The 17,406-nt window shown below is 33.1% G+C and overlaps 2 protein-coding genes across 2 annotated transcripts; one reads left to right on the top strand and one right to left on the bottom strand.

Annotated features, from left to right (window-relative positions):
* The first annotated feature begins 5,880 nt into the window (after positions 1-5,880).
* LOC148205411 (UDP-glucose 4-epimerase GEPI48-like) lies at positions 5,881-10,485 on the top strand. The gene is made up of 9 exons (XM_088103193.1): positions 5,881-6,253; positions 6,867-6,916; positions 7,058-7,193; positions 7,714-7,815; positions 7,995-8,222; positions 8,691-8,769; positions 9,079-9,161; positions 9,825-9,916; positions 10,221-10,485. Exons 1-9 carry the CDS (start codon positions 6,074-6,076, stop codon positions 10,315-10,317), a joined length of 1,047 nt encoding a protein of 348 aa, XP_087959319.1. The 5' UTR covers positions 5,881-6,073; the 3' UTR covers positions 10,318-10,485.
* A 2,582-nt stretch (positions 10,486-13,067) lies between these two features.
* On the bottom strand, positions 13,068-13,672 carry LOC148205412 (uncharacterized). Its single transcript, XM_088110780.1, has one exon. It carries the CDS (start codon positions 13,576-13,578, stop codon positions 13,180-13,182), a length of 399 nt encoding a protein of 132 aa, XP_087966906.1. The 5' UTR covers positions 13,579-13,672; the 3' UTR covers positions 13,068-13,179.
* Positions 13,673-17,406: the final 3,734 nt, after the last annotated feature.

The raw sequence follows: 17,406 nt of genomic DNA on the forward strand, positions 1-17,406 counted from the left end.
TTCTTCTACCCAATCAAGGACCATAGAAGAAGGTCCTTCAATCATAACCCTAAAAGCTAATAATAGTGGCTGTCAATCTGACAAAATTTGAGCCATTAAAAAATATTGTTAATCGCTGTTCTTAAAATGTTGATTAACATTAATAGTGTATTTAAGCTTATGATTATTATTTGTTTAATAATAAATTATACATCACATTAAATTTGGGTTTGTTAGGCTATCACCAAATTTGGCAGCTCAAAATTTGTCTTCTTGGCCTTTTTTTATGATGGAATGTGTTGGGATGAGTATCATAATCATCAATTTGACATGTTGGTTGCTATTGATATACACAAGTTTTGTTTAATAATAGCTTGTAAAAAAGAAAATATATATCTATGTATATTTTAAATTGTCGTGAAAGTTTACAAAAGGGTTAAATATGTTTTTAGTCCCTAAACTATTGGCCATTTCTGGTTTTCGTCCCTCTTCCAAAGTAAGGTACACTTTAGTCCTCATACTTTTCGAAACTTTGGTTTTAGTCCTCCAAAACTAACACCGTGAAAAATATGCTGACGTGGCTAACGGTAGAGTGACAGAGTTCTTTCTTTTTTCAGAGTTTATCAGCTTTTCTTCCTTTCTCTCTCCCTCGTCTCTTCCTTCAGTTTCAAAACACAAAACATTTTTGGGATCCATAATAGCCTTATAAATAAGCTCGTAAGCTTCGGCCAATGACCTGGCCACGCCTATAGAAGCCTCAGAACGCAATCTTGGAACCTGCATCTGCTCAAATTCCGGCAGGGAACTTTCACTTCCCAAAATAAGACCAAACAGAGCTTTCAAACACTCCGAAAGAATGGCTGGACTAGTGTCCTCCCTCTCAGCCAATGGGGTACCGACTTCATTCTCCCCTTCCTTGTGTATTGAATTCTGCAAGAGACGCATCTTTTCTGACAAATTACATCTTCTTAAGATTGCTTCAGCTTCTTTTTCCACAAGAACGCGTAAGTGATTATCAATCATTGCTCCAAGTCTATTCACGTAATCAGCGACAGCCTCGTATCCAGATAGAGGTTGTTGAATAGCACACAAGCAGTTAATGAGAAAGATTTTTGAAGGAGTTTCACTAGTCTGTCAACATATGGCACGAGTTAATGCAAATGTCGCACAGAAACAAAAGATATTCTACTGCATAAAACTTCCACAAAAGATATATATGTTTAAGTTCTCCCATATTCCTTTCACGCACCTGGAATAACAGAGTATGGAACTATATTTGTTGGTCCACAAGATTATACATTTACAACATAATTTCCAGTAAAGTTACATATTACTTCAATTTCAGGTTCTAGATTCCAAGTAAAGTTTTCATTCAATTGCTCGTAGGACTGATCTTAAAAGGATTTGTAGACAGACTCATGTACCAACATGGCAAATGCTGATAAAAATAGAAAACTGGCAAATGAAAAATCAAAGGAAGAAATTGAAGGAAGAGACGAGGGAGAGAGAAAGGAAGAAAAGCTGATAAACTCTGAAAAAAGAAAGAACTGTGTCAGTCTACCGTTAGCCACGTCAGCATATTTTTCACGGTGTTAGTTTTGGAGGATTAAAACCAAAGTTTCGAAAAGTATGAGGACTAAAGTGTACCTTACTTTGGAAGAGGGACGAAAACCAGAAATGGCCAATAGTTTAGGGACTAAAAACATATTTAACCCTTTACAAAATAATGAGTATAAAAATTGTATAGTTTAATAAAAATGACTAAATAACCTTAATTTTTAGTTTTTTTTTAATAATTATGCAATTTCCCATACAAAGTAGTGAAACGATCAAGTTTTATAAATTTTATAAATATGGATAAGTTGTATTTGAAAGACATAAACTTATCGTAAGAAAACCGAACACGAATGATATAATTTTAGTTCAAATAATACATACAATTCAAATTAAAAAGAATAATTAAGTTGTTTTTTATTTGCATGATTTTTTTTTTCTTATCTAAAAGTCGTGTAAGATTACTACAACTTCCTTTTAGAAGTGTGTAGATACATCACGCATGCATGGTTTTTTCATAATACATTTTTGCATTCATGTCCAACTTATCTATATTTCTAAAAAACTTTTTAAATTTCTTTGTTTTAATAATTTGAACGTAAAATTATAGACCAAAAAAAAACTATTTTTTATCATCTACACATGCTATGGTTAGGCAAAGGAAAAATGTTATCAAAGGTTGTTTCTATTTTTATATGAAAATACAAACATGTTGACTTTGAAGGATGAAACTTGCAACTTCTAAAGTCAATATCTAAAGTCCAAGGTAGACATTCATTAGTGAATAAAATAGCATAACGTACGCACATATAAAGTTATTAGACATTTATTAGTGAATAAAATAGCATAAATGTGAGTAAATTATAATAAAAGCTACCCATTCTTTAAGTTTAAAAACTTCTTCATTCTTCAAAACTTAAACATAAGAAATATGTTGATATTTTTAAAAAAGAAAGCAGAAACATATGAATTTATTACTATTTCAATAATAATATATCATATATCACGTTTAAGTATTTCTTATATGTAAAACAAGTTTGTTAGAGTATATTTAATGCAAGGGTTTGTTTGAGATCATATATTACTTTTTTTTGGTAGGTTTTATTATGCCATGTAAAATGTAATATTTCATTTAATTTTTTATTTAATGGTCCGATCTCATTTTTCGATTTTAAGTAAGTTTTTGTTGGTGTTATAATTTAATTTACCTTTGTTTTTATTTTTTGTATAAGGACGTAAAAGAAAATATTTTTGTTAATATTTCGAGAGTTCTTTTATAGAAATTCTTTTTCAATGGAAATTTGAAATGTTGCTTAGAAGATAATGAAAATGTGATAAGAAAAATATTCTTTAACCAATATAATTTTTTTACATTTATTTAACATTATTTTTTATTTTTTATTTTTAAAAAATAAAAAAAAAGTTATTTTTTATGATTATTTTATTTTTGTATTTTATGTTAAATAAATGTAAAATTGCTCACAGTATTGTTACTTTATATATAATATTTTAAGTGAATAAAAAATTAATATCAACACAATTAATATTATTTTATAAGTTTCCATATACATTATATTTTAAAGTTTTCTATCCATAAAGATGAATTCTTCATTCTTAATGAGAAATAAAAAAAGTAAAAAAGGAAAATAAAAATAGGGTTAAATATGTTTTTAGTCCCTAAACTATTGGCCGTTTCTGGTTTTCGTCCCTCTTCCAAAGTAAGGTACGATTTGGTCCTCATTCTTTAGAAAAACGTTCGTTTTAGTCCTCAAAATTTTGTTTTTAGTCCTCGTTTTAGTCCTCAAAACGTTCGTTTTTTCGATTAAAACGAACGTTTTTTAAAGATCGAGGACCAAATCGTACCTTAGTTTGGAAGAGGGACGAAAATCATAAACGATCAATAGTTTAGGGACTAAAAACATATTTAACCCATAAAAATATGTATAAATATACTTGTTATATGCTGGGAAGTTGTACTCTTTATTATGACACGGGTATAAAAAATACACAATTATCTAAATAAATATAGTGTACTTATCAATAGCTTAAAAAAATAATTTTATAATTCTTTTATATGCTTATTTTTTTAGATTTTATAATTGGATTTATTTTGTTAGGAGATAATGCAAGATAAAAAGTATAACAAAATTATACAATATATTTGTCACATCAACACTTAATAAAACTTATCTAATAATGGTACCAACTAAAAGTATATTTATAATAAAACGCACCTAAGGTTATTAAAACTTGATTTATGCTCAGATTAGATAAAGCATGATAAGATCAAATATAACAGATCTTTATAATATTTAATTCTTGATAAATACTAAATTATGTGTGTATATATATTATAATTATATTAAGATTTAGAATGATTCAAACATCAAATGACACTAAATGCTAAATTAAACTTTGACATCCAATTTTATTCACCTATTTTATATAAACTAAACGTTAACATAATTTTTAGTTCAATCAATTTATTTTATAATTGATTTGGCAACTTTTATTAACTAACTTATGATTTTTACTAATCGTGCTAATGGTCACCAGGAATAACTCATAAATTCATATATATATATATATATATATATATATATATATATATATATATATATATATATATATATATATATTATAAACAAAAAATAGGATTATTAATGATTATTTCTATAGTCATAAGAAAAGAGTCACAATCTGACGATATGATTTGAAGCATATACAGAAACATTGCACATCCCATCACATGTTCATGTCGTCAATACATTGCAATATATATTTTTTTTTTAATTTAAGAGTGTTTCATTATCGTTATTATATGATTTAAATCGGTTTGGTTTTTTACTAAGTCTTTACATATGCTGATTTTAATATATTAAAAAAAGATTATAATATATTTTACAATATTGAAATCGATGTACATTTATATATTTTAAAAATATAATAAAAGAATAATATAAAAAATCAATAATTTAAATTGAATTTAAACATTCTTAAATACTTTTAAACATTCTTAAGTATTACAAAGTATATTTAGATTTATATCAAATCATTTATATTGTGGTAAAAACCCATTTTAAACGAAGATAATTTATGTTGAAAATATTAAAACGTAATTCAAGACGCTGGAAATGATCAATTAAAAAAATATAAGGAGTTCCGGCTGAAAATATGTTTTTGCTAAAGATAATTACTCTATCGTATATAAATCAATATTTTTGGTTATGTATAAGTTTTATTTGGAAAGAATTCAATCAAATTTCAAAATCTTAAATCTAATAGTTTTAAATATATATATATATATATATATATATATATATATATATATATATATTAAAGTATTTATTATCTTTTAATTTTTTTTTACCAATTTTCACTTAACTAAATCGTTTTATGACCACATTCGATTATGTATTTATATTTTTAAAATTTAAAATATTTATAAGTGAAAAGGGCCTTATCGATTATTTGATTATACTAAAAAAATTATCATGACAAATACAATAAAGACTATACAATGTATTAACTCTAACAAAATCCTATTATAGTAAATAAATTACACGTTCACTCTTAATTTAATAATTATAAAAATGATTAATTTACAAAAAATAATGTTATTAAACTTATCACACGGAACTAAAATTCTCATTATCGTAAGGCTAACGATTAGTAGAACTATTTTGAAGTTCGTTCAGAGGTTGACTCTTTAGGAGTTAACACTGTAATTTTGATCCATTAACTACATAAGTTGAATTAGAATAAAAAATTAAAGTAATTAAATAGTGGAGTTAATGCTAAGTAAAGTAGAAAAATTAAGCCATTAAATAATGGAGTTTATAAGTTAAGCTTACCTCCACTTTTAACCAAGTGCTCCAGATCCATTTTCCGAAGTTTAAAAGTCAAATAAGGATGCTTATGGTAATAATCCTGATTTTTGTTACGTAAGGAAAAAATCGCATTAGCTAATAATCCTGTTTTATTACAAATAATCACCATTCAGGAAGAAAATCCCTGTTTAAAAACGATAATTCGATCGTTAAAGCACAATAATGGTGCAAAGAATATATCTTACGAAATTAGTGAGCATAATCCCGTAATTAAAATTTAAAACGATAGCCACTCAAGGAAGTAACAAGAGGTTAATTAGAAAGAGAAAAGAAGAGAATGAGTATGAAATGAGAAATTGCAGTGACAGGGGTGGAAGGAATAGGAAGCAGTAAGACAAAATCCGAAGCAAAGACACAGTGGAGATCCACGTGGATGACCTGGAAATCCGCAGTATAAAAATTTAGAAAAAAAAAGAAAAAAAAAAGGTGAAATTTACGGTATTTAAAGCTAAAGTAGCACTTGAGACTTTAGATTCAAAAAAATCTCATGACTTTGTTGTGAACGTGTTACTCACAGAATTCTCGCCTTCTCCTGGCGCGTAACAAACTCGTAGCTTTTCCACTGCCATAACTCATCCTTCTCTTTCGCTATTCTGTTCACGCATTCTTGTATTCTTCCGTTTTTTTCTCTCCTGCCAAAAACTTTCGTTATGCCAATGATTCTGGTTACCGGTGGTGCCGGATACATTGGTAGCCACACCGTCCTCCAGCTTCTCCTCGCCGGTTACAACGTATTGGCCGTCGACAACTTCGACAACTCCTCTGCAGTCTCCATATCCAGAGTCAAGGAACTCGCCGGAAAATTGGCAAAGAACTTTTCCTTTGTCGAGGTACCGGGTTTCGACGGTTTTCTTTTTTATTCTATTTGAAAAACAAAAACCCAATTTGGATTGTTGCATGGTCCTCAGAATATGATGGTTGTGGTTTTTTCGTTGTTGATTTCGATTTAACGTTTTTATTTTTTCGATTTGTTGTCTCTGTCTTGAGTTTGTGTGATTTTTTGAGTTTTTCACCGGGCCTGTAAACTGTGGTGGCCCCACTGACACGTAAAAGCAAAAGTGTAGCGATGCGCTTTATTCCATAGTTTGGTAAATACCAAACAAACAGACGGTGACAAGTTCGAATTATGTTTTTCTGCGTTTCGTGACAGTTTGGAACTAACTCTGTCTGTTTCACAATTAGTGTGACAAGTACACACTGTACTTTTGATGTGATGTGTGTTTTGTGATTTGTTGTATTGCTTTCCATGATTCCAATTTTATTACCAATAAAAACTATATTCTGTATCCTGTATTTGTGTTTTTTCTCTCTCTAAAGTTCAATTTTAAGCTAAATTCTTGTCTTTTTCGGTGCAGGTTCTTGTTTTTGTTTATTACAAGTTCTTAATTATTGATACTTTATTGTGGTGCTGATTGGCTCTTCGTTTTATTTTTCCTGCTGCAGTTAGACTTGCGGAACAGAGCTGCGCTCGAGAAAGTTTTTACAAACCAAAAGTAAGTATTGTGCAGCATTTTTTGTAATTGAGAAAAGGAAAATAATGATTTCTGTCGGTGCTTCACGTTCTATTGTAGTTCTATTCGGTAAATGATTGGTAAATAAAAGCTGTTTGTCATGTATGTCTCTTTTTCCTGCAGGTTTGATGCTGTCATACATTTTGCTGGGCTGAAAGCAGTCGGTGAAAGTGTGGAGAAACCACTACTGTACTTTGACAACAACTTGATTGGGACAATCATCCTATTTCAAGTCATGGTTGCCCATGGATGCAAGAAGGTGTGCTCATTTTAGTTTTGATCTTATTGCTGATAAAAGAAAAGAATTAGTTTTGATCTGTTGGGTCTGTTTTGATTGGCATCAACTGCATGGATAAATGTAGCAATATTGATGAATATTGTCACACTTCCATTGCATCAATCTGTGAGACCACAATCAGCGGAAGTGTTCCCCCATTAAAGACTCATGACAAGTAGACTCCTTTACAACCATACATTCCATCAACACTCATTTTTCCCTATTTCTGTTTCTATGAGATCATATCACCTGTTGAACCCCTCTGTTTCCCTATCTAGGGTTAACTGCATATCAATGTTCACCAATTCTCTTCCACACTAAATTACAGTTGTTTGTTAAAAAAATATTAATTAGAAGCAACATCTTAAGATGAAGTCTGAACCTTTTTCTTTTTATGGTCCCCTGCTATCTTGAAGTTTCTTGTGGAATTTGTTGCGCATATATTTTATTGATGCTTCAATCTGAAGACTTGACTGATTTTATATTTCTTGAATGATGTCAGCTTGTGTTCTCATCTTCAGCAACTGTATATGGCTGGCCAAAGGAGGTTCCATGTACCGAAGAATTCCCTTTGTCATCGACAAACCCATATGGAAGGACCAAGGTATGAGTAGGAGATTGTTAGACAGTAAAACTGAAGATGCTCTAATGATGACTGTTTGCAAAATGAAAAAAGTGGTTTTCTATTTTAATTTTATAATTTTTGAGTATTACTGATAGCAATGTACTATGTTTTGTCTTGGAAACGGACAATAACATCGATGAGAGGTTTTGTTTTTTCAGCTTATCATCGAAGAGATGTGTCGTGATCTCTACTGTGCGGATTCAAATTGGAAAATTATACTGTTGAGATACTTTAATCCAGTTGGTGCACATCCTAGTGGTTTTATTGGTGAGGATCCTCGTGGAGTTCCGAACAATCTCATGCCCTTTGTTCAACAAGTGGCAGTTGGCAGACTCCCTTCACTGACAGTTTTTGGAAACGATTATAAAACATGCGACGGCACTGGAGTATGTTATCACTTTTTTGAATTGGTTTAGTGAATTTTTTCCTTTGTAAAGATTGCATGCAATCTTCACCCCCACTCCCTCCTATAAAAACTTTAGATGAGAAACAAGTGACCTTAGACTAGTCCACAGACCATATTGCTAAAATAATAAGATAAAACTTCCATAGAAATATTCCCATTAATTTGATTGTCATGTGTAAAGAGACAAAGGGCTTATTAGAGATGTGATTAACAACTAATAGACATTTCTAGCAACCTAACTAACAAATTCCATCTAGTTAATACAACTAACAGTTGACTAATATCCTGTAATGATACACCTTTTCCCTTTGGTTTGGAATGTTTCAATGATTTTGGACATCCTGAGCTTTCATAGTCTCAGTTTGCCAAATTGTTACAAGCATTCATTCTCATTTCTAAAAGCTGCCTTCGATTTCTTCAAGGATCTTACATAATTTTTTTTTCTTAGGTTCGCGATTACATTCATGTTGTTGACTTAGCAGAAGGGCACATTGCTGCTTTGCGTAAACTGGATGATCCTAAAATAGGTATTATTTCCAATCTATTATTTTCTTCTAATAATTTAGTAGTGTTTTCGATTTGGTAAACCCTGAAAGATTGTGAATGTGAAATGATTTTTTATCTGTACAAGCAATGATAACTTTTCCTATTGGCCCATTTTGTTTTGCATTTTCCCTTTTTAGTATGTGACTTTGTTAAATAATGAGCTGAAACCTCGGTCTTAACCAAAGTCAAATACTGCCATATGATCTGGGTTGCTCACTTAAGCGAATGAGATAAGGCTTTGTTGTTGTCGTGTAGTTACCTTGATAAAATTTTATTGATTGTTTAAACAGGTTGCGAAGTTTATAACTTGGGAACAGGAAAGGGAACATCAGTTTTGGAGATGGTAAAGGCTTTTGAACAGGCCTCTGGAAAGGTAACAGAGTGATAGTTTTATTTCTGTTTTTGTTTTGTGTAATATAAACCTTGTCATTGTATACAAACGCAATTTTGTTTCTTTGTATTGTCCCGGGACTTCAAATTTTGCAGCGTAACATTCATTTGAAATGCCTAGCATCTCTTAATCAGTTGCATTCTGATAAGATACAATGAAATGGAAGAAATGTGAAGCAAATTCAACTGTGTAGTTATTGGACTGTCATCAGTATGTCCTGGAGCATTCCTCTGGTTTTTTTGAATCTTAAGTACATATTTATCTCTTTCCGACTGCTACAAATTCATGGATCAAAGGAATAGAGATCAAACTCATAAAGAGAGATGGAGAGCATGCTTACACTCAATAGAAGAGATACATTTGAGCTCTTATTTATTGAGAGCTTATTCTGGTCTAATTCTATAAACTAAGCAGTAACTACTAAACTGAAACTACAATGAATTCCAGGATCTCCGTGACTGACTACTACAGATTCACTGAGCAACAAAAGTTTTAGAAATCAAACATCTGCCCATTATATACAACAAACGTGTTGAATTTCTAGTGTTTAAGGAGATAAACTGAACCAACTCTTTTGTAATATATCTGGATTAAGCTACTCTTCAGTACATGACTAATTCAATTTCACAATTTATTATTGTTCAGAAAATTCCACTTGCAATGGGTGGTCGTAGACCTGGAGACGCTGAAATTGTTTATGCTTCAACGAAGAAAGCGGAAAAAGAACTTAATTGGAAGTAAGTATTGATTTGCATCAAAGTGAACAATAGCCACCTTTTTTTTTCTCAGTCTTAAGGCTCAGTTTTTTTGCCTTAAGTTTATAATTTCTTTCATTGTCATTACCGTCCTTGTGAATATCACCACCGTGTTATTTAATGACCGAATGATTTCACGTCAATTCAAAACTCTTTTTGTTGTGTCAAGCTGCAACCAATATTCAAATGTTTTCATCTTTCTTGTAAAAAATATTGGGCAAGGTTTCTCGAAGTTTTATTTCCTCCCCTTTTTTATTTCTTTCTCACAAATTTATTGTCGTTGCAGGGCTAAACACGGGATCGATGATATGTGTCGGGATCAATGGAACTGGGCTAGCAAAAACCCTTATGGCTATGGTAGATCTGGAGATTCCCCCAAGTGATGCTTATGATTGTTAGATTAAGTATAGATGCTTTCTTTTGGGGTCTTTTTGAACCCTGTCTCCCAATAGGTCCTAAAGTTCTTACTTAGCCTTTCTAAGATAGAAAATCCTTTCTTAATTATGAATTTCAATAATGTGGTAAATAAGTAGTGGTTTTGTTTTGCTTTAGTTATTCTTTTCGGTTTCCCGCTTACAGTATGAGCATTTTCATGATCTTCAAGAACGTATTTATAAATCTAAACCACACATTATAGATTATGACTAACGAGTAATATCATGCCTTACCTCATTATTCGTAATAAAGTCTTACTTAACAATATGTTTCGATATTCATGTTTTTTCTTTATCTTCTATTCCTGCCATTGGACTAGAACTCGCAAACATAGAAAGTTAAAATATTTCACTGTGTCACGCACTCCAAGGAAGAAGCGGAACTTTTGAATTAATGTTTAATGCGATCACATTCACAAAGCAACTAGAAAGTTTGTTCTCTCTAACTGTGATCATATTTCTTTCATATGTCTTTATTATGATTATTTCGAAAGACGTTGTTTCAAATATAAACAGAGTCTTTATTATGATTTTTTCATCCTACTTTTTCTCAATACGACTGATCGATTAGATCAATTATATGTTTTTTACCCGTAATAATAATTAGTTTATCCATGTAACTTATTTTATTAAGATCCATTAAAGTGAACTTAAAATTACTTGTCATCCTCACTCAAATTTATATCAATCTATTTAGATTTGAAAACTGGAACTCTAAAATGTATATAATCAATTTCCCACATTCATCTTATACTGAAATAATTGTAGAGTAGATGAGATTTTTATCCTTAAAATTGACAAAGTGTATAACCTTAACTTGTAGGGTCACTATATTGAACTTTACTTTTATCATCTACTTTTGTCATCTTTAATCTTTGAATAGAAACCATAATGTAGCAGTCGCCTTATGTGACTACATTCATGTTCGGCCCAAGAACTAATATTAATAGAGTTTCATAAACATTTGGAGTTGTGTAAACCTCTTTCTTAAACCATGGTAAGAAAATGTTATGTTCATTAAATGTCCATTTTTCACTCATCCATGGGTGTGCAAACTTGATTTCATAGATGTGTTGCGAAATATAAGGAATCACATTGACAATATTGCTTAAGAAGTATTAACGAGTTTTATCAACTTCTTTTCTAATAATATTTTCAATCTTCATTCCTCGAACACCTTTATATTCACATTTACCTTCATGACAACTCTTAGGAACTCCTACTAGTTCATAACTTGGCATATATAACTTAAGTAGAATTCAATGACTTTTTCTGCAATGTATCTCTCTATAATTGAAGGTTCTGGTTGATACTGATTAGTGACACATCTATTTAAGATCTTCATGTATCTCTCAATTGGGTACGTCCATCCCAATAACATCAATCCACATAATCGAATTTCCCTCACTAGATGAAGGCTCAAATGAACCATGATATTGAAAAATGAGGATGAAAAATAAATTTCCAATTGACACAATAGTCTGATGACCTCATTTTCCAAACCATCTAACACTCGAGGGTTAATAACTTTCCTGCAAATGGCATTATAAAACATACTCAATCATGTTATAATACTTCTAACAAAAGCAAGTAAGATGACTCAAATAGCTATTGTTAAAAGTTGTTACATCAACACATGACGATCATGAAGCTTTAAACCAACTAACTTTAAATCTTTTATAGAAAATAAACTACTAATATTTGAAGAATTTTGGAACCCTCACACTACTTAAACAATTACAAAAAAAATGCTTTTCTTTTTTCAAAAGAATGCGACAAAGTTGGGGGCAGGTAGGTGTGTCTTCCAATTGATTGTGGATGTAATTCAGAACTAATGCTCATGTAAGCCAAATTTTGTCGTGCTTTTACTCCATCTTTTTGTCTTTTCTTTTACATTTAGTAAATTTCTGATTACACTATCACATACATTTTTTCAACATGCATTACATCTATACAATGTCGTACGTCAAGTTTATATCAATATGGAAGATTAAAGAATATTGACTGTTTTTTGTAAATGTTTTTCTCAATGCTCTTCTATTAATGTTTTTCGAACACAATGTCAATGTTTTTTTATCTCGTTGTATATACTTCTTCACCATTGTGGGGTCTAAACACAACTTTATCCTTAAGACTTCCATTAAGCGTTTTTTCATTCTATGGTAAGGATGATTTTAATTAAGGAATTTTCGATGTTGCACAATTTTCTGATCATGCTTCAATTGATTGTAACTCGTGCTTTTTTTACAAATGAAACATGCAAAATGACCTTTTAACTTTGTAACTACTCTCATTTATGGTGCAAAACAACATTGCACGAAAGTACATATCAATATCATTTTCAGATTGTCGGGAACCTGTACAACATCATATATTTTTTCTTCATGTACAAAAAAGGAGATAAATTGTAAATCATAAATAAAACTATGTTTGTTACTTAAATTTTCATAATAATTCATACCTTTTGTAACAAGAACAAGTCTTAAGTTTTTTTTACTCTCCACCAAATTTATTATCCAGGAAATATTAATAATCATCCAAAAATTGCTTATTTTTAATATTATTATTTTATTTTCTTATTGTTGATTATTTATTTATTTATTGCATGAAACAAACGATGTGGTGAGCAGTTCCCGTATGATTCTAAAAATGAAGGTAAGTTGTTGATTACTGTGTGTCTGGTCTTGTGGAGATGAAAATGGCGAAAAAAACAATTGTATTAACAGATTGAAGCGATTTTTACAGGGAGAAAATTGAAATAATGAAATAGAGGGGAAACAGAAGGAATGGAGTGACGAAGAGATGAAGAAATCAGTGGTAGAGAGATGGTTGAATGGAGAGACGATCGAGAGGGATGAAGAGAAGTTGATGAGCAACGTCCTTTAAGTGAAGAGGGCCTTCGTTGCATTTTGAGAGCAACCTTGCAGCTTCTTCCTTTGTCAATCGAACCCTCACTCTCACTCCTTCTTTTTCTCCGACCACCTCGTCACCACTCTCACACCCTCTTTTCGTAAACTCCTTGTCATTTTCTTCTCCCATGATCGTCGCTTCTACCTCTGCAAACCGCACACTTTTCTTCACCTTCTTCCTCGCCCTTTCTTTTTCTCTCAACTCATCTCTGTAAACACCTTTTCTCACTTCCTCTGCCTCAACTTTTGCTTTTCTACGTGACACTTTTCCACCGAAGCATGCAAACATGCTGCCAATCATTCTCAGTTGATGAGTTATACGAAGGAAGAAACGGGAACAAGTTTAGATTGTTTGGTTAGTGATGCTGAGCAAAAGGGGCATGGAACAACACTCAATTTATAAGGCTTTTTCTTCCACAAGTTTGAAGTGTCAAACGGGCATACAAAGAAAATATATAGTAAAACCTCTTAGTTCCATTTCAAATTTTATTAGCCAATGAGAGACCCAGACAAGAAAGCAGTCGCGATTGGAAATCTATTAGTCAAGATTCAAGTGATTGACCCATATAACCTTTGTTTTTATTCTCCTTAACCATGGAAAGTTTGCTTTTCTTTTTTTGTGAAACTCAAAAGACTGTATTGTCTGTGTACATGGCTTTAGTAGTATTTTTCATGTGGGCCATTTCCAAAAGCTTGTGAAAAGATTGAGAAAGTGACCTATACGTTACTCACAAACATTCTTTTTTCTTATTTCTTATTAATGACACTGGTGTTTTTTCTTTATATCTTTTTCGATTGAAAAAGGTTTTTTTAATAATTTTTTTAACAACTTTTTTATGGCATTTATGTGCTAACTTGTTATTAGTCTATTTTAAATATATATGATACATAGTTTATTATCAAAAGATTGTTAAAAATAATTGTTAACAGTGATCGATTATGTTTTAATTTTTATGGATTTACCTCCTATTTTTTTTTTCATATTTTGGTCTTTATTCTTTGCACCTCCTAATGACATAATAGTTTAATAAAACAATTGTGTGTATTTTTTTTAATAAAGTATGTTTTTAGGATTTATGAACTGGTCGAATGTTATTAATCGAAAGCCACGAAATTACGTTTGTAAAACAAAATAAATTAGAAATTGCGATTATAAAATAAAATTAGGATTTATGATATATATGATCATGAAGATGTAACTTTTAGTCTCTTTTTTTTTTTTCAATTAAAGTGGAATTAGGAAAGTCTGGCCTAATTTATCTTACAAAAATATACACTTGTAATTAAGATATTCACCAGCATCCTTCTTTCAGTGAAAATTCCAAACTTAAAATAATCATATTAGAGAAAATGAACCTATTTCACCATAGCTTTCCTTCTTCTTGGTCCAAGAATTCAAGAAATGACGTGTTGAAATTGGAAAACTTTTGTTAATAATCAGTTTTTTACTTGAAATAGAAAATGAAATCACATTCACTCTTTTTCCATTGGTTTCTTATTTGATCTCCGATGAATATCTTAGAAAGTGTTAGGAAGAATTGGTCGTAGAGAAATTATGCAACGCGCTTTTGATTAAAATTAGACTAAGTTGGAATTAGTCAATACGATTATGTTTCCAAATCACTCCTGTTACTATCAATATGTTATTGTGCCTGTAATGCATTTCGTTTGAAAAAATAAAATATAAGTGAAACTTTTGCTAATATTTAAAATATTAAGACTACGTTTAATTGGGATTTTTTCATTTTTCACAAATAATTGTAAAATATAATTAATTTTGACTTTATTTCTTATCTTCAAAAGATTTTGTTTCGGTAGATACTTTTAGGGACCGAGAGACTAACCTGCTGACGCGTCTGGGCCGCTCGCTCGCTTCCAAACTCCTCCTGTTGGCCGATCGGTGTTGGCGCAAACCGATCGGTCTCCTTCTTGACGAGGGGGATGTACCTGCAAAAGGTACTCCGACGCCCAAGTTAGGCGTGTGATTTGAAGAGCCTCGGCTCTTGGTTGAATATTTAGTGAATGGTTATCACTATTGACTATTTGAGAGTCATGTAGAGTAAGTGGAACGTACCTGGCTTTCGGCCCTGGCTTTGTATTTATAATTTACCTCATGGATCCTAAGCTGATATAAGCCCAATAAAATATAAACAGAATAAGATATAAACAGATTACCTGAATATCCGGTTGGTTGTTTGTAACCACTCGGTTAATATTTTATACTATACATTATGCCCCCCAAGTCCGAGTTAAGCGGTTGGCTTTAGCCGTGGTTAACTATAGGACTGATGAGTTTGAGGGAGGCTGCGTTGGCGGAACTGAAAGAGTTTTACCGCTCGACCTTCAACAGTAACCGAGAGGGATTTACCGCTCGTCCTTCAACAGGAACCGAGAGGAATTTACCGCTCGGTCTTCTACATTAACCGAGAGCGCTTTACCTCTCGACCTTTGACATTAACCGAGCGGGATTTACCGCTCGTCCTTCAACAGGAACCGAGAGGAATTTACCTCTCGGTCTTCAACCTTAATCGAGAGGATTTTACCTCTCGACCTTCGACATTAACCGAGCGGGATTTACCGCTCGTCCTTCAACAGGAACCGAGAGGAATTTACCTCTCGGTCTTCAACCTTAATCGAGAGGATTTTACCTCTCGACCTTCGACATTAACTGAGCGGGATTTACCGCTCGTTCTTCAACAGCTCTCAGTCTTCAACCTTAATCGATAGGATTTTACCTCTCGACCTTCGACATTAACCGAGCGGGATTTACCGCTCGTCCTTCAACATGAACCGAGAGGAATTTACCTCTCGGTCTTCAACATCAACCGAGAGGGCTTTACCTCATTAGCCGAGCGGGATTTACCGCTCGTCTTACAACATGAACCGAGAGGGATTTACCTCTCGGGCTTCGACATTAACCGAGCGGGATTTACCGCTCGTCCTTAGACATTAAGCGAGAGGAATTTACCGCTCGTTCTTCAACATGAACCGAGAGGGATTTACCTCTCGGCCTTCGACATTAACCGAGCGGGATTTACCGCTCGTCCTTCAACATGAACCGAGAGGGATTTACCTCTCGGCCTTCGACTTTAACCGAGCGGGATTTACCGCTCGTCCTTCAACATGAACCGAGAGGGATTTACCGCTCGGTCTTCGACCTAGGAGTGCTTCCCAGGGAACGGGCTTTACCGTTCGACTTTGAGAGGGTTTTACCTCTGCTTTGAGCTAGGAGTGTTTCCTAGTGAACGGGATTTACCGTTCGTCTTTGAGAGGGCTTTACCTCTCTCCCGAGAGGGATTTACCGCTCGGTCTTCAACATGAACCGAGAGGGATTTACCTCTCGGCCTTCGACATTAACCGAGCGGGATTTACCGCTCGTCCTTCAACATGAACCGAGAGGGATTTACCTCTCAGCCTTTGACATTAACCGAGCGGGATTTACCGCTCGTCCTTCAACATGAACCGAGAGGGATTTACCGCTCGGTCTTCGACCTAGGAGTGCTTCCCAGGGAACGGGCTTTACCGTTCGGCTTTGAGAGGGTTTTACCTCTGTTTTGAGTTAGGATTGTTTCCTAGTGAACGGGATTTACCGTTCGTCTTTGAGAGGGCTTTACCTCTCTCCCGAGGGGGATTTACCGCTCGGTCTTCGACCTAGGAGTGCTTCCTAGGGAACGGGCTTTACCGTTCGGCTTTGAGAGGGTTTTACCTCTCTTTTGAGCTAGGATTGTTTCCTAGTGAACGGGATTTACCGTTCGTCTTTGAGAGGGCTTTACCTCTCTCCCGAGGGGGATTTACCGCTCGGTCTTCGACCTAGGAGTGCTTCCTAGGGAACGGGCTTTACCGTTCGGCTTTGAGAGGGTTTTACCTCTGTTTTGAGCTAGGATTGTTTCCTAGTGAACGGGATTTACCGTTCGTCTTTGAGAGGGTTTTACCTCTCTCCCGAGGGGGATTTACCGCTCGGTCTTCGACCTAGGAGTGCTTCCTAGGGAACGGGCTTTACCGTTCGGCTTTGAGAGGGTTTTACCTCTGTTTTGAGCTAGGATTGTTTCCTAGTGAACGGGATTTATCGTTCGTCTTTGAGAGGGCTTTACCTCTCTCCCGAGAGGGATTTACCGCTCGGTCTTGGACT

The sequence above is a fragment of the Vigna umbellata genome, chromosome 1 (assembly GCF_029865625.1).
Source record: "Vigna umbellata cultivar VRB3 chromosome 1, Vumbellata_1.0, whole genome shotgun sequence".
NCBI classification, from domain to species: domain Eukaryota; kingdom Viridiplantae; phylum Streptophyta; class Magnoliopsida; order Fabales; family Fabaceae; genus Vigna; species Vigna umbellata.